This window comes from Cetorhinus maximus, chromosome 19 (assembly GCF_964194155.1).
Source record: "Cetorhinus maximus chromosome 19, sCetMax3.hap1.1, whole genome shotgun sequence".
In the NCBI taxonomy this organism is placed as follows: Eukaryota; Metazoa; Chordata; class Chondrichthyes; order Lamniformes; family Cetorhinidae; genus Cetorhinus; species Cetorhinus maximus.
Genome location: NC_135897.1, coordinates 28524231 through 28546748, shown reverse-complemented (window position 1 = coordinate 28546748; position 22518 = coordinate 28524231). Strand labels below are relative to the sequence as shown.

The 22518-nt window shown below is 41.5% G+C and overlaps 1 protein-coding gene across 2 annotated transcripts; it reads left to right on the top strand.

Moving 5' to 3' along the window:
- Window positions 1-844: 844 nt before the first annotated feature.
- LOC144694160 (cell adhesion molecule CEACAM21-like) lies at window positions 845-21642 on the top strand. Of its 2 annotated transcripts, none has more exons than XM_078564504.1 (6): window positions 845-942; window positions 10049-10162; window positions 10274-10633; window positions 11142-11414; window positions 17315-17395; window positions 20194-21642. In XM_078564504.1, the coding sequence occupies exons 2-6, from the start codon at window positions 10129-10131 to the stop codon at window positions 20316-20318; spliced, it is 873 nt and encodes a 290-aa protein (XP_078420630.1). In that variant the 5' UTR covers window positions 845-942; window positions 10049-10128; the 3' UTR covers window positions 20319-21642. The 2 variants fall into 2 exon arrangements, with proteins under 2 accessions (XP_078420630.1, XP_078420629.1); XM_078564503.1 differs by having other exon boundaries at window positions 10049-10187.
- Window positions 21643-22518: the final 876 nt, after the last annotated feature.

Here is a 22518-nt window from a genome sequence, read left to right as displayed (position 1 = left end):
TTTCCCATAGTCACTGACTTCTCTGCTACAGTAACTAGACCCTCCCCATTCACTCTATCCAAGCTCCTCACAATTTTGTACATCTCAATCAAATTCCCCTCAGCCTCTTCTGTTCCAAGGAGAACAATCCCAGCCTATCCAATTTTTCCTCACAGCTACAATTTTCCAGTCCTGACAACATCAATGTAAATCTCCTCTGTACCCTCTCTGATGTAGCTTGCTTTAAAATACTTCATCCTTATTTAATGAATTTCACATTTCAAATCAGCTTGTGGGACTAAACAGTAGCCTAATTCATCCAGCCTGTTTTCAAATCACCTAAATAAATCCAGCAAGCGACATATTTAAAACTCTCAATACTACATGGGTCATGGTCGTGCAGTCAAAGCTCAGCCATCAGATGTAGGAGTACCTGTGTTCATTCCTTTGCTGATTAAAGGAGGATAATGTGACACTTTCATTGCAAATGTGAAACTTCAATAGCAGGCATTTCTTTCAATGAAGAAAAAATGTTTTTAAAAGGCAATGGTGATTAAATCCCATAAATAGCAATCTATAATGGTTTGAACAAGGGAAAACAAAGATGCCTGATCTTTCTACCTAAGTTTTATAATTGTTGGCGTGTAAAGCACAGATTCCTTAATGGAGCTATTGAACTCAACTGTGAAAGCACAATCTAGGCTGTATAGCAACAGTCTAGCGAGATTAGATGGGTATTGTCAGAAATAGTGGACACAGTAACCAGCACTTATTTATGCTAATGACAGTAGCAGGAAATGGATCAACCAACTTGATAAAAGCCACATGTGTTGCAATGTCTGATAAAAATATAGCTGCTGCTGCTTTCGTTGTTCACATCAGAAACTTGCAGCCATGGGACTGGGTTAGATGCAATAACTGACAGTGGAGATGGGAATTTAACAACTTGACAATCAAAATAAGGTAAGCACAGCTAAGTTACTCTCTGTAGCTAATAGTTCTGTCACAGAAAATTGAGCTCTACAATCACCAGGGTAACTCAAACCATTAGTTAACAACTTACTTAAATAAAAAAACTGAATCTTTGTTCATAGTTTTCTTTTTCCACTTTGGTTTAAGCAATTTGTTGGAACTAGATTAACTCCATGGGAGTTTTGATGACATTCTTCCATTACTGAGAAACAAACTATTTTCAAGCATTTCGTTGCGCAAGATTGAGGGCATGACAGCACTAATCTTCAAATATCTGAGAAAATGGTTATGAAAATAACAAATGTTCCTTTATTGCACCAAAATGAAAAAGACCACCCTCAACCTTCCCAGCGAACGAGTTAGGATATATTTACTGCAATAATTTAAATTATTTCATCTTATATTATTAAGGATATACTTGTTGTTTATGCACGTGGCCTCAGGATTGTAAAGCACTTTAGCTGTACATACATTTGTCTTACTCTATATAATCAACTAAATTTATTTATTGATGGAAGCCTAATGGAAAGGGAGATCCCAGCTGAACAAGCAATGGCAAACTATCCGATTTGAGCTTTTTTTTAAAAAAAAACCTCTTGATATTTTGAAGCCCCCAAGTCTTGACTCTTGGCAACCTGTGCCTAAGTTCTCTGATCCTTGGCTATATATCGACATATCATGCACACAAACTCTATTTTGACAAATTTCTCACTAGTCTGTTTTGGCAGCTATTAAACGCTCTGCTAGCTTGATGATAAATGTGATCTGAATTAAACAGAGAATTCACCCTATTTAATTTGCAAAGCACTTCCTGACCATCAGCAAGATCAGGTTTAGCATGGTCTCCGAGAATACAATGAGAATTACTCATTCAGCTGAGAATTATAAATTTCTGATCCTATGGATCAGCAAACAGGATGTGGAGTTGGCTTTGTACAAGAGTGTCATCTGGAAACCAAGGAATACCATAAACTGAGTTAGACAGAAGTTTACAAAATTTTGTATCCAAGGAATAGTCCTCGTAATTCTAATTTAATGCAGTGCAATATCCTGCACATCACAGATAGTATATGGACTGAATTACACTGCTAAGGGGCGACAACTCTGCATAATAGTTGAATGAAATATTGGTTGATATGAATTTGAACAATAACAAATGAATTGCAGCAAACTACTTGTCCTAGCATTAACTATGTCAACAAATAGGATTTTAAACAGGAATGTAAATGTATACTTAATTATGATGGACAGGATACGTTGTTACTATTGATGAAATAAAACTGTTACTTCTACAGAAATGAGGGTCACTGAAGGCAATTTACTTGAATTGGAGGCCTTTGCCCTATAGGTATCGGTGTCAGACTTGTTGCGCTGGCTGACTTGAGTTATGCTGCTCACTCTTGTGTCACTTTCTCGCTTTTCAACCAGATTAACTTTGGACATTAAAGACACAACTATCAGAAAGCTAACTCTCTGCCAACATGAAAAAGACAATTTAAAAAGTTTCTAAACTGTTCATGTGTCCTAGTTTTCATGCAGTTGGGACTCGGCTCACCAGCCCGCTCCTGGGTTATGCAATCGATTTTGAGTTGATGTTCAGTCACAATCGCTACACATAAACACAGAAGCTGTAATATAATTGTGCTTCAGAAACAGTTTTGATAACAGGAACATAATCCCTTTCTTCATTTTGGAAGCTTTAAATAAAAATTGTTCTAAATCTTAAAAATCTTCTATTTTACCCAGAAATAACTGCTTATAATAAAGAAAATAAACTATGTTTTAAGCCAAGTACTTCATAGAAGGAGGTCAATTGGCTGTTTTGTGTCTGGGGGTAACTCTTTGTTTCAGCAACCCAAACTTTCATTGCTTTGCATTCTCCCCATAGTCTTGTATCTTCCTCTGCTTCAAATATTTATTCAATTCTCCTTTAAAGAATACAATAATTTTTGTATTGTCCATTCCCAGTGGTAAACCATTCCATGCTTTAGCGATCTGCTGCATAAAGATATTTCTTTATCTTCTGCCTTTGCTCCTGGGGACAGTTTTAAATTGCTAATCTTTCTAGAGGAAATGTGTATTCTATTAAAACTCATAATTTTTTAAAAAACCTCTATTAAATCTCATGTTAGCTTCCTCCACCTCAATGACAATGATGCCAGTATCTGAAGACTTTGATCATAACCAGAGTTTCCCATCCCCGTAATCATCCTTGTGAACTGATAAGTTAAAGCCGAAGAGATCGTAATGTATTTTCTATAATGGGACATCCAGAACTTAATGCACTACTTTAATGTGGTTTAACCATTGCCTTCTGCAATTTCCCCCCTTCATATATAATTGCAAAGGGGAAAAGGAGCTATCTCACAAATAGATGAATTGACTAACTGCATATCGTGTAATTTGTTATCCAAATACCACAATTTGCCATTTAAAAGTCACTAAAAAGTGTCAATTATAAGGGAATGAATGATATCAAATCAGTTATAGCAACGAATGATCTGCCCCAGTAATGTATTTTATGAAGAGTTCATAACTATCCATAGCTAAATAATAGCTGTAAACATGTGGTAATTCCAATAAATCATCAAGAATGGATTATAGATTAACTCTTAAAGAATAACTTGAAAATGGAAATAAAAATGGCAAAAAAAGTTAAAAGACAGAAAAAAAGATTAAAACATAAGTTTTGATGTTGCACCCTTCTTCAGAAGTAACGCTGTCCATCACTTCTCTATCTTTTTGACTTTTATTTCCTCTTTACAAAAAAAATCTTTAAACCCTCATCTAGATTCAACTTGTGCTCATACTGAAAAATATTGGACTAAAAAGCAAATTCTGACTAATACTTCAGATTTATCTCAAATCACCTTCTATAACTAAATGGAAACTAATTTTATTTGTATAATTTCTTTTCACTAATGAAAAGGTAGAGTTTTTTTTTCTTTTTGCCCTTCGACACTGGAAAACATCTGTTAGCCTTACAATGTCCACCAATTGTCAAAGCATTCCTAAAAAAAATTCCTTATTAGATTTTTTTCTTTTGGTTACATGATGTATCAACATGCTGTGCTACAGTGTTGTACAACATAGCTTCTCACCCACAGTTCCTCACTTGCATATTCCCCAATCCTGGTATTGGGTTTGACAAAGAGGATAGGTCTATCTATAGTACTCTCACACAGGTCCTATTGATAAGTCACCTCCCTTAATTATCCTCCCAAACTCCTGCTGTTCCAGTCCATCTTTGTAAACCACCTAGGGATGAATAAAAAGAGAACAACAATTGGGGCACTTTACCCCATTAAAAGTTACTGTACAAATGCAAATTGTCATTGTAAATGCAAAGAGCAGTCTTAATATTTCAGAGCAGGCCTTTGACAATAATTACAAAAGGAACTTAAAAAGGAAATTGTTAGTCCAGTGGTTGTGGTACTAAACTTGCTAACCAGAAATCAGGGGCTGGAATTTGGTTCTGGGATTCGGTTCCCAACATCAGGAGAACTTCTGTGGTCTGACCCTGCAACGAGTCAGAAAAAGGACCCTCTACGTGATTTTTGAAGGGGTGGTCTATTAGTGGCCAGGGGGCATGCTCACCATCCAAGTAAGGATGGTGAGTGGACTTCCAAGGTTGGACAGCCAATAGGAGACCCCCACTCACAGATCTGCAGCCCCATTGACAGAGGTAAGAGAAAGAGGGTGTCACAGATGGAGGTGCCCTGTGAAGATAGTTTGAAAATATATTAAAATAAAAAAGGCCCTGGCTGCTAGGCTGTCATCATGAAGGGGCAACCCTTCCACTGGATGGCCAGCAGCTGCAGCTGTGACCTGACAGCTGTGGCAGGTACTGAGTGCAGGGGAGGGCTTTCTCTAGGTAGATAGAGCATTGGCCCCTACACCCATCTGTTGGCCTTGTTTTGTCACAGCAGGGGGAGGGGGTGCCTGCCAACTAGAAAACTGGCAAAGGGCCTTAATAGGCCCTTTAATGGGTCTAACTGGTTACCTACCATTTGTGGGTGGGTAACTATTTTACCCCCAAACCAGCATGTTCCAAAATGGCCCGGTGGCGAAAACATACCAGCAAATTGGCACACCAGCCAGTGATGGGAGATTGCAGGTCCGCCCAGCTCCATTGCCATCTCTTTCAGGCTTTGAAAATTGGGTCTCGGGAGTTCAAATCCTATCATGACAAGTTGTAAAATTGAATTCAAGAAATCTGGTAGTGAAATGGCTGGCAGCAGAAATTGACTGTGAAAAGCTGCTTTATTCTTGTAAAACCGCAACTGGTTTACTACCATCCTTCAAGGGGAGTGGGAGAATGGGGAGACATATCACTCTCCCCAGTCAGGCTTACATATGGCTCTAGTCCCACATGATCTGGTCAAATCTTCGTGCCTTCAGAGTAACTAGTGATGACCAGTAGATATCGCCTTTCATTGTTGCACAATGAATACAGCAAAAGAAATGTTGTTTTTGTCTTGGGTTTTCTTTAAGAAGCAATTAATATCGATCTATCGTAATTTTGATGATCAAACACACCAGCATAACTTGGTGTAATTAATTTTTTTCACAAATTAATCTTATAAATTAATTTCTGACTAGCAGATAGGTTTTTGTTAATGTATAATAACAAACATCACTGCTGATGTTGGTCTGGGTGGATCAATCATTTAAATATTCAGCAGTATGACATTTGTGGTGAGTTTCTGCTTTTTAGAATTCTCATGTTATGGATCACTGGAGGGCAAACATCTACTAGCTCCCCCATCCCACCCCCCCACACCCCCACCACCACCCCCCACCCCCCACCCCACACCCCCCCACGCCACACCCCCATCCCACCCCCCGACACCCCTCCCTCCACCGTGTTTATCTGTTATATAAAACTCTAAACTTGACAAATGCAGAGCATGATGTAATGGAACCACCTAGCCAGATCACCATGAGTCATCAAAGTCATCAGTGGTTGATCAGGAATGAAGACTATTCCAATACAAATAACAAAAGAAACATTAAGTAGTTTCAAAGCATTGCAGGAGGCTTCTCAAAAATTGAGGTGGAAAATGATTAATTGGAATTGGGATAATGGAAGTGTAACTAGCTTCGAGCCATTAATCCACCTAATTACCAGCATAAACTGAAAAGGTAGAATCTTCATTATGTACCATACTAATGATAATTCACTAATTTGGAGCATTAAAAAAAAGCTTTCACTGCCAGAGTTAAAGCTTGGACTATTTAGGTCATTCTACCATCCACTGTCTCTAAGAATAAATCAACATGATTCAGGATATGTCTGTGCGGTTAACTATATATCTCGGGTGTTGGTGGGTTGGTAGAAGCAGGGTAATTAATGGGTAAGTTAACAGGGTCAGTGACAGAAATTGTTCATGTTTTTTCTATTTGCCTTACCTAAAGATAAAGGATCTCACAGCAGTTACTAAATTGTTCTGTTACGACATACAAGTGAAAGCTAAGTAAGCTGTCTGTAGAGCATTTTTCTTCCCTGCACCTATCAAGTTGGGTCTTAATATATCAGCGCCTTGTTTTTGTGCTCAGACAGCAGATTGCTGCTGTAGACACCTGGATATAATTTTCTTGTTGTTGTTTGGCATGAACTCAAGAACAAGCACATGGGTTAGTGATGGGAGAGCTCAGGACATGTTCTTCTGGAACTGGCCTTTGTTCATAGAAACAAAAATTTAGGGCACAAAAGGAGGCCATTCAACCCACCATGCCTTTTCCAGCCTAGCCCCACTTGTCAGCTTTTGGTCTGTAGCCTGAGAAGTGTGATAGCATTTCAAATGCATATTCAAGTACATTTTAAATGAGATGTGGGGTCCTACCTTTCAGACAATGAATTCCAAACCCCTATCACCCTCTGGGTGAAAAAGTTTCTCCCCAACTGTCCTCTAATTCTTGTACCAATGACTTGAAATCTATGCTCCTTGGTTACTGACCTCTCTGCTAAGGGAAATAGGTCCTTCCTGTCCACTCTACCTCCTTATAATTTTAACGCTGTGAAAAAATATTAAGGCAAACATAGGATAAGAAAGCCATTCATGCTATCAAAGCCATTCCTTTCCTGTTTGTGGAGAGCAGGTAGAGAAAATAATTGGAGCAGTAGTTAAAGCGCTATATCTTATATCTAACAGTATGCTGCATTTAAAAAGCAGAGGAGAAAAAATTCAGGGCTACATGGAAAAGATAGAGGAGTGGAACTAGCTAAATAGCTCTTACAGAGAGCTCGCATGGAAATGATAAGCCAAATGGCCCCCTTCTGTGGTGTTACTGTTCCATGAAGACTGACATTTTATGTACATTAAAACTGTTTCTTCCACATAAAATAGATTCTACCCAACATGATTAATCATCTCAGGGAGCATTCCCTGCAAATTTTCCCTAACATCCAATTCTAACCGAGCAAAAGTCCATTATGTTCATCCACCATTAGATCGGCAATACTCAGCACTGAAATGCAACTTTCCCAGCCTCCCTCAGTTCACAGGAACATAGAAGCAGGAGTAGGCCCTTCAACTCCTCAATCCTACTCTGCTATTCAATTCGCTCATGGCTGGCTGATCTGTACCACAACTCCATTTACCTGCCTCAGTTCCATATTCCTCAATATTCTTACCCAACAAAAATGGCTCCAGTAGCAAAGGAACTATCACATCAAATAGAGTGAAATTTCCCAAAAGTAAATGGGAGATTACCCATTTTCCTCCACAATTAACATCACTCGAAAGAGGTCAAAAAGATGCAAGTTTCTGGGAATTCAATTTTGATAACAGATTATTGATGGAGAAAATAACCTGTTCCTTTAAGAGAGAAATCATGACCTCCTCCTGCCCAATTCCTAAAATCTCCAACCCCATTCCCAATCAGGTAATTTTCCTGTTCCATTAACTCAAAATTCAACTATTTTGCTGAGAGACTGCCTCACAAGACCAATGATTGTGGAATCTCTAGCAAATTTGTGCCAGTGAGTGAAGGAGGTGAGAGTGCGGGAAGGGAACATTTCGGAAACTTGACTTAGCAAGTTGGAGGGGGGTGAGATCTCATAAAATCTGAGGGCTAACAGGGGCTCCCAAGCAGTAATCAGGCCCATAAGTTGGTGTGGGAGTGAAAGCTTGTCCTCCATTCTATCACTCTTCTGTCTCCCTCAGGTGCTTCTTTTTTCTCTTCCAGTCTTTCCATCTGACCTTTTTCATAAATGCAAGTTTGTGGCAGGAGCTCCAATACTGAAGAAATATCCTGGTTGTTGATTATTTTTGTTGGTAACAGCTTCAGGCGAAATGCAAACTTTCAGCACACCACACTGCCCTTTTCCCACCTTTCATTGTGCAAACATTTGCCACCTGTTCCAATATGCATTAGTTTATTAACATTTATTAATTTTGCTTCCAATTTCCACCCCTCCATCATTTTCACATCTCTGACACTTCCCTTCCCTTCCTTGACCTCTCTGTCTCAATTTCTGGTGACAGACTGTCCACCAATATCCATTTCAAGCCTATCGACTCCCACAGCTACCTCGACTAAAGCTCCTCACACCCCGCTTCCTGTAAGGACTCCATCGCATTCTCTCAGTTCCTTCGCCTCCGTCACATCTGTTCTGATGATGCCACTTTCAAAAACAGTTCATCTGACATGTCCTCCTTCTTCCTTAACCGAGTTTTTCCACTCACGGTGGTTGACAGGGCCCTCAACCGTGTCCGGCCCATCTCCCGCGCATCCGCCCTCATGCCTTCTTCTCCCTCTCAGAAACATGATAGGGTCCCCCTTGTCCTCACTTATCACCCCACCAGCCTCCGCATTCAAAGGATCATCCTCTGCCATTTCCACCAACTCCAGCATGATGCCACCACCAAACACATCTTCCCTTCACCCCCCCGGCAGCATTCCGCAGGGATCGTTCCCTCCGGGACACCCTGGTCCACTCCTCCATCACCCCCTACACCTCAACCCCCTTCCACAGCACCTTCCCATGCAACCGCAGAAGGTGCAACACCTGCCCCTTTACTTCCCCTCTCCTCACTGTCCAAGGGCCCAAACACTCCTTTCAAGTGAAGCAGCATTTCACTTGCACTTCTCTCAATTTAGTCTACTGCATTCGTTGCTCCCAATGCGGTTTCCTCTACATTGGAGAGACCAAACGCAGACTGGGTGACCGCTTTGCAGAACACCTTCGGTCTGTCCGCAAGCATTACCCAGACCTCCCTGTTGCTTGCCATTTCAACACTCCACCCTGCTCTCTTGCCCACATGTCCATCCTTGGCTTGCTGCATTGTTCCAGTGAAGCTCAACGCAAACTGGAGGAACAACACCTCATCTTCCGACTAGGCATTTTACAGCCTTCCGGACTGAATATTGAGTTCAACAATTTTAGATCATGAACTCTTTCCTCCATCCCCACCCCCTTTCCGACCCCCCCCCCTTTTTTTTCCAATAATTTATATAGATTTTTCTTTTCCCACCTACTTCCATTATTTTTAAATGTATTTCCATCCATTGTTTTATCTCTACCTTTTAGCCTTTTTTGATTCCTTCCCCCCACCCCACCCCCACTAGGGCTATCTGTACCTTGCTCGTCCTGCTTTCTACCCTTAATTAGCACATTCCTTAGATAATATCACCACCTTCAACGCCTCTTTGTCCTTTTGTCTGTGACATCTTTTGGTTATCTCCACCTATCACTGGCCCTCTATTCAGCTGTACTTGTCCCACCCCCACTTAAACCAGCTTATATTTCACCTCTTTTCTATTTTTACTTAGTTCTGTTGAAGGGTCATTTGGACTCTAAACGTTAACTGTGCTCCTCTCTGCAGATGCTGCCAGACCTGCTGAGTTTTTCCAGGTATTTTTGTTTTTGTTTTGGATTTCCAGCATCCGCAGTTTTTTGCTCTTAGCTTTTTGCATTAGTTTATATTCATGTGCATGAAGACATATTGCTGAGCCCCAATACACCTCAAAATCTTATGTAAAGCAGTCACCAGAATCAGAAACACGGAAAGTTGCCAGATTATCTACAAGTTTATCTACCTTAAACTAGAATTGAATATGATTAAGAAATTCATGAATGATCCGTTTGCAGAGCGAGAGATAAGGAGTGATGGTTGTAAAGGACTAGTGAAATGAAGAGGATTGGTGGCCGAATAATAGCAACATGGCCAAATGCAGCGTGAGGTCCAGACATTCGGCAGCCATGGTAAAAATCACAAGTTTCGTTTCAGGTAACAATATTATAACATAATAGAATAATTTTGCACAGGTTAAAACTACTAAGCACCAGACACTTATTCACTTGTCTTTTCCCCAGCATTCCATCTATTTACTGTTTGTGGAGCAGTGACACTGGCCACACCCAATACAACAACTCAAGTGACCGTAGGAGAACAAGTCCTGTTCCTTGTAAATATCCAAGGTGGAGATTCGTATGACGTAAGATTTCATTCCAAAACCCCACCTACTATTATTGCAGTGTGGACAATCAACAATACGGTACACCCAAAGAGTACACACCCACTGTATGAAGGCAGAGTGCAATGGAATGAGAGTGGTTCTGTGGTGTTATACAACGTTCAGGTCAATGACAGTCGCAAATATAAATTAGAAATCAACCACCAAAGCACAGAACTGAAAAACGATGACGAAGAGAGTTTTGAACTGCTCGTGTTTGGTAAGTATTGGTCAGTGTTATGTCACATGCGCACTTGTTCCTTGAGTGCTCAATTAGCATTCTGCATCAAAATAAAATCAGCTGGGAGTCTGAAGTTTATAACCAAGCCATGAAATACACTGTTTAATACCTGTTTAAGTCAAGTGAGCAAATATGATTTACCTACTTAAACTATTCACTTTGTCCGTGCTTGCCTTTTGTCAATGCTCTTCTTTCCGTTCGTGTTTTCATCACCTTTTTGTGGTGCGTTTTGAAAGTACCGTTCTGTTTTCTGAAGGAAAGTGAACATTAACATTGGTATAAGACAACATCGTTCTGGTCAATAATAAGCTTTCATCACTCAGCTGCAGTTTTTGTTACATGTTTTTATTTTTTGTAATTTTAATTCGCTTAAAATAGTCTATTTAATTCATCTATAAATAAAAAAGACAAAAAAAAAACTGCAGCTCTGGCAATTTAAAACGTTTTCTTTTTATAAAACATGAATTTCATGTCCTGTCTATTCCAGAGCCAGTTTCCCAGCCTGCTGTGAAAATTATCGATGACTGTACAACGCCAAATATCACTCTCAGCTGCTCGATCTTTAAAGGAACAAATGTCACATTTCAGTGGAGAAAAGAATCCTTGTCTGGAGCCATTGATGGTGCTTTCAATGGGACACAACTAGTGATAGACCGTGATAATGAAGAGGAACAACATGTATACAGATGCATAGCAGAGAACCCAGTCAGTAATGCAAAGAGTGATCCAGTGAGGCCTAAGCCGTGTCATGGGAATAACTGTGAGATTTTTAAAAATCCGACAAAAATTACTTGTAATATTTATTTTTTCTTCTATTCATTTTCACAGAGATGCTTTGCAATTCTGTGTTTCCTTCTCCATTTGGAATTTGTCAGCTGTGGCTATTGCCTCTGAGTCGCAAGGTTGTGATTTGCAGTCCCACTACAGAGGCTCAGCAGAAAATCTGAGCTGCCACCCCAGTGCAGTACTGAGGGGTGCTGCATTGTCGGAGGTGCAGTCTTTCGGATGAAACATTGAATAAGCCTGTCATCACGTGCAGGCAAAAGATACTATTGCACTCTTCAAAGAGGAGAAGGAAAGTCTATGCCTATATTTATCCCCCAACTAACATCAGTAAAGAAAACGGTATCTGGTCATTATCACATTCCTGTTTGTGAAACCTTAGTGTATGTAATTTGGATGCTGCATTTCATACATTATAACAGCAAACTCACTTCAGAAGAGCTTCATTGGCTGTAAAGTATTTTGGGATACCCGAAAGGCATGAAAGGCCCGATATAAATGCAATCTTTCTTTTTCATGGAAGGACTGCTCAGAGCAGACTGATTTATTCTGGACAACAGGACAGCATAGCCTATGCTTTTGCAGTCAGTGGTGCACCACAATAACAGATAATGGAATGTACTCCACAAGGGCAGCATTGTGCTAGTGAGTTCTTTTACATATGACAGGAAATGGTCTAGTGAACTAATATCTTGGAAACCTCCCCCCAGTTATAGGACACAATTTAAAACACCAACGTTATGATCCATGGGCAGAATTTTGTCAGGTTGATGGGGGTCTTGCCCTCAGGTCAAAGAACTGGCAGACAACCTCTAGCAGTTCCATGGGGAAGACCTGGACAGAATCAAGTGTTGTTCAGACATTTAATTAGCTGCCATCAGACCTTCCCCACAGTGGAGGTCCCTGGCGGTGTAAGTCCTATCTGCTGAGAGCTGCTAGCCAGTCAGAGGCCAGCACCTCATCATTGTGTCGACTCCAGTTGGAGTGGTGCAACTGCACCTACCCAAGGCCCAGGAATGCAGAGGGACCCCAGGTGGGTGCATGAAAGTAGGATGAGGGTTGCGGGGTTGGGATCGCAGGAGAGGGGTGTCGGAGGCAAGGGTACAGGAGTGGTTTTCAGTGGTCAGATGCCTGCCCGGTGCTGCGTCTCTCAATTGGGCACAGAGTGCCTGGAATGCCTAATAGGGTGGGACCAAGATGAACTAAGTGAGGGGAACCCCCGCCTCACCCAATGCCCATCCACCCACACCCCACCGCCCTCCTCAACCCTACCAACCCTCCACTCCACCACCATCTCTCCACCCCCCTACCTACTCAGCCCCCCCGCACCTCCCCTCCCACCCCCACCATTAAATTCTGGTAGCTGAGGAAATTCTGGGAGGAGGACCCTGGGACAAGCAGTCAGCAGCACCTAAAGGATTTAGTTTACCAAGAGGATCTAGCATCTAGTCTATACTAAGGTAGGAGTAAGAGTAAAATAAAAGCAAGGCTCCATATTCTATTCAGTTAAGATATTCCTGGGGGGGCTCAGCCCATGATTTACACATCCTGTGCTATGTGGGAAATCCTAGATGCTCCTGGCGGTCTGGGCAACCATGTGTGCAGGAGATGCCTCTGACTAGAGCAACTCGAGCTCCGGGTTTTGGACTTTGAGCGGCAGCTGGGGGCACTATGGTGCATTACAAGGCCGAGAAGTTTGTGATAGCACGTTTCAGGACACAGCTTAAGGAAGTGCAAGCAGAGAGGGAATGGGTGACCAGCAGACAGAAGAAGGGAGCCGGGCAGGTAGCGATGGAATCCCCTGAGTGCATCTCTCTCGCAAACCGTTCTTCGGCCTTGGAAAATGGTGAGAATGACGATTCCTCTGTGGAGGCCAACCAGAGCAAAGGCCATGGCACTGTGGGTGGTCCAGCTGCTCAGTGGAGGTGGGGGGGGGTGGGGAGGAAGAAATGTGGAAGGGCAATAGTGGTAGGGGATTCATTAATGAGGAGAGTAGACAGGTGCTTCTGCAATCGTGGACGTGACTCCAGGGTGGTATGTTGCCTCCCAGGTGTCAGGGTCAAGGATGTCATGGAATGGCTGCAGGGCATTCTGAAGGGGGAGGGTGAACAGCCAATGGTTGTGGTCCATGTTGGGACCAATGACATAGGGAGAAAGAGAAATGAGGTCCTGCAAGCAGACTTCAGGGAGTTAGGTAGGAAATTGAAAAGGACTTCAAAGCTAGTAATCTCCAGATTACTCCTGGTGCCACGCAGTAGTGACTATAGGAACAGAAAGATACAGCAGATGAATGCATGGCTGAAGAAATGGTGCAGGAGGGAGGGCTTTAGATTCCTGGGTCATTGGGACCGTTTTTGGGGGACGTGGGACCTGTACAAGTTGGACGGGTTACATCTGAACAGGAACGGGACCGACATCCTCGCGGGGAGGTTTGCCAATGCTGTTGGGGTGGATTTAAACTAAAATGGCAGGGGGATGGGATCCTGAAATATAATTCAGAGGGGAGAGAAGCTGAGATGGAATTAGAAGTTAAAACACTAGTAAGTGAGTCTGGAAGGCAGAGGAAGAATAGGCTAGATAAGAAAGAAGTGAGTTTAGCAAAGCTAAATGGAATACATTTGAATGCAAGGAGCCTGAGGAATAAGACAGACAAGCTGAGGGCACAGATAGGCACGTGGGAGTGTGATATCATAGCTATAACCGAGACTTGGCTAAAGGAAGGGCAGGATTGGCAGCACAAGATTCCTGGTTATAGGGTATTCAGACGAGATAGAGAGGGGGATAGAAGAGGAGGGGAGGTCACAATATTGATCAAGGAATCAATTATAGCAGTAAGGAGGGATAATATCTTGGAAGGATCATCAAATGAGGCCATATGGGTAGAAGTGAAAAACACAAAAGGGGCAAACACACTGTTGGGTGTGTACTATAGGCCCCCAAATAGTCAGGGAGAGATAGAGAATCAAATATGTAATCAAATTTCAGAGAAATGTAAGAATAATAAGGCAGTAATAGTAGGGGATTTTAACTACCCAAAAATTAACTGGGATAGGTTTAGTGTGCAAGGTAGGGAGGAAGAAAAATTCTTAAGTTGCACCCAGGAGAACTTTTTTGGTCAGTATGTAGAAAGCCCAACAAGGGAGGGGGCCTAATTGGACCTAATATTCGGAAATGAGCCTGGGCAGGTGGAAGGCGTATCAGTAGGGGAGCATTTTGGAGATAGTGACCATAAGTCAGTTCGATTTAGGATAGTTATGGAAAAGGATAAGGTTGAGTCGGGAATGATGAAAGTTCTAAACTGGGGGAAGGCTAATTTTGCTAAGATGAGATATGATTTGGCCCAAGCTGACTGGGAGCAGCTATTTGCAGATAAAACTGTGTCAGTGCAGTGGGAGACATTCAAGGAGGAAATAGCGAGAGTACAGGGCAAATATATTCCCATAAAGACAAGGGGGCGATCAAGTCTGGAGAACCCTGGATGTCAAGGGGCGTAAAGGTTAGGATTAAAAAAAAGAGAAGCTTGGGGCAGATGCCAAGGGCTCAACATGGCAGAGTCCCTAGAGGAATATAAAAAGTGCAGGGGGGAGCTTAAAAAGGAAATTATGAAATCTAAGGGAGTGCATGAGAAAGCATTGGTGGGTAGAATAAAGAAAAACCCAAAGGGTTTTTTAAAATATATAAAGAGCAAGAGAATAACTAGAGAAAGAGTCGAGCCAATTAGGGACCATAGAGGTAATCTGTTAGTGGACCCAGAAAACATGGGTACAGTCCTCAATGAATACTTTGTGTCAGTCTTCACAATGGAAAAGGACGACGCAGGTATAGACATCAGGGTGGTGGACTGTGGAATATTAGAGGAAATTAACATAGAGAGAGAGGAGATACTAACAGGTTTAGCAGCCTTAAAAGTGATAAATCCGCAGGCCTGGATGAGATGTATCCCAGTCTGTTGAGGGAGGCAAGGGAAGAGAAATCAGGGGCCCTGGTAGTAATTTTCAAATCCTCTCTGGCCACAGGTGAGGTGCCAGAGGACTGGAGGACAGCTAACATTGTCCCATTATTAAAAAAGGGAGGAAGAGATAAACCAGGAAACTACAGGCCAGTCAGTCTAACCTCGGTGGTAGGGAAGGTACGAGAAAGAATTCTGAGGGACAGAATGTATCTGCACTTCGAGGGACACAAATTAATCAGGGATAGTCAGCATGGATTTGTTAAGGGAAGGTCGTGTTTGACAAATTTGATGTAATTTTTTGAGGTGGTAACCAGGAGTGTTGATGAGGATAATGCATTTGATGTGGTCTACATGGCCTTTAGCAAGGCTTTTGATAAGGTCCCTTATGGCAGACTAGTCAAGAAAGTAAGAGCCCATGGAATCGAAGGCAAAGTGGCACATTGGATCCAAAATTGGCTGAGAGGCAGGAAGCAGAGGGTGATGGTCGAGGGATGTTTCTGTCACTGGAAGTCTGTTTCCAGTGGGGTTCCACAGGGCTTGGTGCTGGAGCCCTTGCTGTTTGTGGTGTACATAAATGATTTGGACTTAAATGTATGGGGTATGATCAAGAAGTTTACGGATGACACAAAAATTGGTAGCGTGGTAAATAGCGAGGAGGATATCAATGGACTGGTCAGGTGGGCAGAGAATTCAACCCAGAAAAGTGTGAGCTAATTGACTTGGGGAGGGCTAACAAGGCAAGAGATTGCACTATGAATGGTAAGACCCTGGAAAGTACTGAAGATCAGAGGGACCTTGGTGTGCATATCCACAGACCCCCGAAGGTAGCAGGGCAGGTAGATAAGGTGGTTAAGAAGGCATATGGGATACTTGCCTTTATTAGCCGAGGCATAGAATACAAGAGCACAGAGGTTATGCTGGAACTGTATAAAATGCTGGTTAGGTCACAACTGGAGTACTGCGTGCAGTTCTGATCACCACATTATAGGGAGGATGTGATTGCACTGGAGAGGGTGCAAAGGAGATTTACTAGGTAGGATGTTGCCTGGGCTGGAGGGTCTGAGCTATGAGGAAAGATTGGAAAGGCTGGGGTGGTTGTCCTTGGAGCAGCGAAGGTTGAGAGGGGACCTGATAGAGGTGTATAGGATTATGAGGGGCATAGATAGGGTGGATAGGAAGGCACTTTTTCCATTAGTAGAGGGGTCAATAACCAGGGGGCATAGTTGTAAGGTAAGAGGTAGAAGGCTAAGAGGGGAGTCGAGGAGAAATCTTCACCCAGAGGGTGGTGGGAGCCTGGAACTCACTGCTTGAAAGGGTGGTTGAGTCAGAAACTCTCGGAACATTTAAGAAGTATTTAGATATTCACTTGCATTGCCATCGCCTCCATGGCTGTGGACCAAGCTCTGGAAAATGGGGTTAGTTTAGTCAGATCTTTGTTGATCGGCGCAGACATGATGGGCTGAATGGCCTCCTTCTGTGCTGTAAACATCTATGAGTCTGAGTCTGAGGCTCAGGGATAATGGGTGTGAATTGACTCATTAATGAGCCTCATTGACATCCCACCAGAGCCTCATTGACAGAGATGGCTGGGAATCCAGCATCAGTCCCATCCGCACCCCCTGGCTTAATTGGGGGAGGTTTTCCTAACGGCGGGAGACTGACGCAAGTCCTCTCCCATGATTAAGTGGGCACAGACGCCATTAGCTTCCTGATGCAACGGGTTGTGTAAACTTCAGGCCATTGAGTCAGACTGCACTGCACAGTCATATATGCATGATTTAAAATATTGATTTATTATTTTCTTTTTGTATCTTTATGAAGCTAATCAAGTTATTACCTGTTTAGCTATCTATAGTCATCTCAAACTGTTATGAAACAATCTTTTCTGCAAGAAAGTAAAAGGTTCCAATTTATCTTTACTTCAGATGTTTTGTTCTGGATAATTTTACTCGGTCTTATACCAGTGTTGGTCTGGGTCTGCCGTTCAATCATCTCCACAAAAGCAGGTAATGTTGTGATGAAAAGCTCATTCTAGTATCTATTTACTCAAATTATGTTTCTAGTTCATTTGGTAGGCAGGATTTTTATTGTCCAAATTCTGTTGAGGAGATGGGACACATTTTGCAGAGCTCCAAAGATGTAGAATTTTGTTTCCTGGGCTGCATGGAGATAGCAGACACAAGCATTTCATTCAAACTCAGTATAATTTCCTACTGGGAAGGAATGTGTGACAATTTAGAGACGCTGTCGCTGAGAAACTTTTCAGGAATATTCTCGAGGCTGCTACAATCTCACTGAGGAGCTCCTGAACTGATAGTGTTGACTCCTTTGTGGCAAGATAAAAGTATTTGCAAAGTAATGAATCTATTGAAACATAAATTCACAAATAGCTACTCATTATGGGCTAAACAGATGATCCGTTGTGATATGATTTCTGGAACCTTTATGAATTGAGTTGTTGGGAGATACAGAATGTATCAAAGCTCCTCCTCCATCTTTGGCACAACAACAAAAAAACAAACTCAGAACATGATGTCAGTTCTTTAATAAAGCTTTAGTAAAAAACCAAAACAAAATCCTTTGAAAACTGCTGGCCTGCATTAAAATGTAGAGAAGTTCAAATTTATGTATATCCCAATAGAAAAATGTGTAAGAATTAGTTTTAAGCTAGTTAAAAAATATCTATGTAAGCAAGTCCCTAAATACAAGTGTGATCCATTTCCAAAAGTCTTCATCAGGCTCTAATTTTACGCAACGAATGATCCCTGTGCCAGAAAGGGTAGATCTGAAGGCCACCCTGAATGGAGTCACAGGCCTCATTTACATGAGGCCAGCTGAAAATCCCAAAGCAGCTCAAGGCAAAACTGATTTGAATTTCAGACTGCTGTATCATCTCCAGCAGAAGTTGGGTAGGTCTGGGGGACGGGGAGAGGAGTGGTGGGGTAGTTGATAGGGAGGCATTATATTTAATTTTTCAAACTTACCATTTTGATTGCAGCCTGAAGCAGTTGGTGTAAGGACCGCTAGTTATGCTACATGTAGACAAGGTTTCTCTGCCACAGCCAAACTGGTGCTGGCCAGATGTGAGAAAGCCCAATTTGCAAAAGGGGCCTCAAACAAGCATTTGGCCCTCTGTTTGCATATGTAATGGGCTCAACATCTGTTTCAGGAAAGGGCCATGGTACTTTTCTTGTCTTCACCAATAGGATGAGAGGGACACTTTGAGCCAGCAATGAGAATGCACACCCCACCCACAATGTTGGATGTTTAAGTGCACCACTGAGGAATTTTTAAGCCATTACGCCCGATTTTTCAGGTTTATTTTTGAAGAACTGTCAAGGCCATGGAGAAAGTACAGAAAATATATCAGGAGTGAGAAATATTAATTATGAGATGCGATGAGAAAAACTTGGACTCACATTAGAACAAAGGCGGTTATAGAAAAGACCTGATAGAAGTCTTAGAGGTTTCCCCATAAGTGGGCAGACTTGCATTATTTAACATAAGCAAGTTATGATTTCCCATTTCTGAAGAAATTCTTAAGATTATCACGTTCCCAAAACCACCAAGACACCTTTGACATCTGCCCAAATTGTCACTACTGATATATGCAGATTCTAAAGCCTGGAATATCGGTTGTGCAAAATTTTTGTATTCCGAGTTTTAAAGCAGCCAAGCTATATAATGGGATGATATTGTTGAATGAACTGTTAATAGAAATCAAGGCCATTGATTTACAGTTTCAATACAAATAATGCACATAATCGTAGAATTCAAGCCCAGAAATATCACTCACACTTTTACTTTGTAGTTAAAACACAATTGACTTATTCAATCACCGTGAATCTATGGCTCTCATGTTGCTTAACATGATGCAGTGAATCCTCCATTCTTGCATGTCACATTTTATGTATCATCAAGCCTATGGCTAACGCACTTGTTCCATCGCATTATCTTGCCTATCTGTAACATTTCTCTATCACACTAAAACTTATTGCATTTGGCTCTATATTTCTATTACTTTCAACTGCATGCGTCCCCATTGACAGGTTGGTTCTCCAAGCTACATGTCCACTATTAATTTGTTTTCCAGTCACCAAAACCCTTACTTCTGGTCAACAGGTTTACATTTCATAGCAGTAGTTGATACTTTTCAAATAAATATATGGCCACCAAGTCTACTTTTTGTGATTAAACTCATCTCCTTGAAGAACAATAGTACATTCTGTCCACTGGCTAAGAATTAAATCAATAATTTCAGAAAGTGCTGGAAAAACTCAGCAGGTCTGGCAACTTCCTGTTTTTATTTCAGATCTCCAGCACTAACAGTATTTTGCTGTAATTTAAATACATAACTTGTTGTGTATGAGGTATAAGTGAATTAACAAAACCTTTAAGATTGAGGATTCAGTTATTTTCCTCCAAATGAGCTATGTGTCCATAAAATTAGATCATGACTTGACCACTGCTGGAGAAATTACCAAGTGTAAAGTGAACTTAACAATTAAGCCCTGACTTTAACCAAACCTAACTCACTGAAGGAATATAAAATCAGGAGGAGTGTAAATCGGAATCCAACCTGGAGCCAATCTGTTCTCACAGGCTAGGTTCAATTGGGGGCTAAATTTTGGGTAATAGCTTGTGTGAAACCTCTGGGGAAGGAGGAAATTAGTGATGGCTCACAGCTCCCACCAACCAATGCATTTCCCCTGCTTGCCATTCTCCACTCCCTTCTGCAGTTTCTTGATGCTCCTGCCCAACCAAGGATTTGTCAGTATAAATTATGTTTTTTTTGCCTTTGTAGGTAGAGCAACACAGGAACATAGTGAACAACCAGATGCCTGGTCAAATGGATTAATTGAACCCACATACACTACTCTACTAAATCCAAGAAGAACATCAGAAAAGAGAGCCTCCAAAGTACTTTGAAATGAAGTTAGAACTACCCATAAACATTTTGCCTTCCCAGTTCCACATTGTACAGTCTGTAAACTCTATTGTCTTGTGAAGAACAACTGCTACTTCAGGTACATATTCTCAGAGGCAGCAGTACAGGCATTTTGAAGCATGACCTATGTGTCTTCAAAGTGGTTAACTTTCATTCGTTTAAGTCATCACTGCAATCTTACAATTTAAAGCAGCTTTCTCTGTGGGGAACCTTGGCTATCTTATTGGATAACGTGTGTATCAAATCTTAAATCAGAATATTGGAAAGTCCAAATAGGTGCTTTTGGATTTAAAAAGTGGTTCGCTGCCAAGTCAACAGGCTACAGGGTGTAATTAGTAAGATCCTGCACTTTCATTAAGTTTAGTAGTATGTTTAGGACTCAAGTGCGCAAGTCTTCTACATTTTTAAGTTTATCACAAATGGAGGATTTAATATGCATAAGTGTGAGGTATTATATTTTGGGAGGAAAACAAGAAATGAGAGCATGCACTCAATGGAAAAGTACTGAAGGATGTGGAGACCTAGATGCTCAAATACGCAAGTTCTGGTAGATACAACCATTAAAAAGCCAACAGCATTTATAAATAGTGGCATAGAACACAAAAGTAAACTAGTAATTATAAATTTGTACAGAATATCAGTTAGGATGCAATTAGAATGCTGTGTGCAGATAAGGGCCCACAATTCTAAAAAAGATATCAAAATCAGAGAGAATTCACAATGTGACATCACCGAGATGATGTCAGAAATGGTAAACGATAGCATGAGATACTGTGATTATTCCCAATGGAGCAGAAAAAACCAAGGCAAGAATTCACGGAGGCTTTTCAAATGCTTAAGCGTTTCAACAAAGTGAACAAGGAATGATTATTTCTTCTAGAAGCTGAGTCTGTGGCAAGGGTCCATTAATTTGGAATAGTCATTAAGAGATGAAGGAGAGGAGTTGGAAGAAATTTGGTCTATTTAATTCTTTGTCATAGAAAATCTTTGAGGTGAAGAACATTTCACTTTTTTAGAGGCAAATTGGACAAATATTTGGAGTAGAGGAGGGTACAGGGCTCCTGGTGAGAATAGGGGAGCGTGGTTAGTTTTGGATTGCTTTAGCCATGAGCCAGCAAAGACACGATGGACTAAATAGCCTCTTTTTGTGTAAAGTTTTATGGTAACAGTAGGATATGCGTTTTATATTTCACTGGGAGATATATAATACCTTATGTCAATTCTATTGTTGTTATTACTGCATTGTGGTCAGCTGATTCATTTGTTCTCTGCAGCTTTTACATTAAACCATTGCAGCTAACTCTAGACATGTCATTCTCCCTTCTGTCATCTACATTCCTAAGTATAAGCAGCAGAGCCTGTGGCAAACCAGAGTCTAAACCCACTGAGCCTATTAATTTGCCATCAAGTTAAGGCCAGCCAGTTCCAGCAGCACTGACTGTGGTTATTTGTATTTTATGTGCAAAGCCTCGGACAGGAATGGGGTCTGCCGAATGTAAATGATACCGTGTTTTACACAAAAGTCACATGTCCCAAGCAGCTACATTAAAAGCACACTATTTTCAGTCACCCACACGTTCTGATTAAAAAGGCAGCAAGCCATTTGTGGTCAAGCACTTTTGTAACTAAAAACATAAATTTGTACTGTTAGCTACTGCAGTAGGATGCATACATGGATACCCCAATCAGGTCAAATGAAGCAATTGTTTTATTAGATCTTCACCACTTATCAGTTTCACTGCTTATCAGTTTACCTTTTTGATGAGCTCAAGCATCCTTAAAATTAATTATCAGACCTTAAGGCACCTTTAAGAAACATCAAGGAGTTTTGAGTTTTACTTTCCAGAGGCCGGGAGCCCACCCATTCAGGGAGTGAAGAGGCCAAGCTATTTTGAGGCCCAGGCTCCCCTAAATAGAACTGTGAACTGTCCACCTCAATGACCATTCTAGTCATGTAATGGTTCATTCAACAAGCAACAAAGCATGCTCCAGGGGAGTGGGGCCAGGGGCAACAGTGCCCCAGATTATTTTTGTGGGGTGCAAAGGAGCATGGAAGTCATTTCTGCTGTGGGAGATGGGCAACTATGCTGTGGTATCTGGAGTCAGAGCCTCCTAAAACAGGGCACATTCTGGTGTCAGTCGTAGAATTGGATGAAGAGTGTGCTAGTGCCCAGGGTGTTC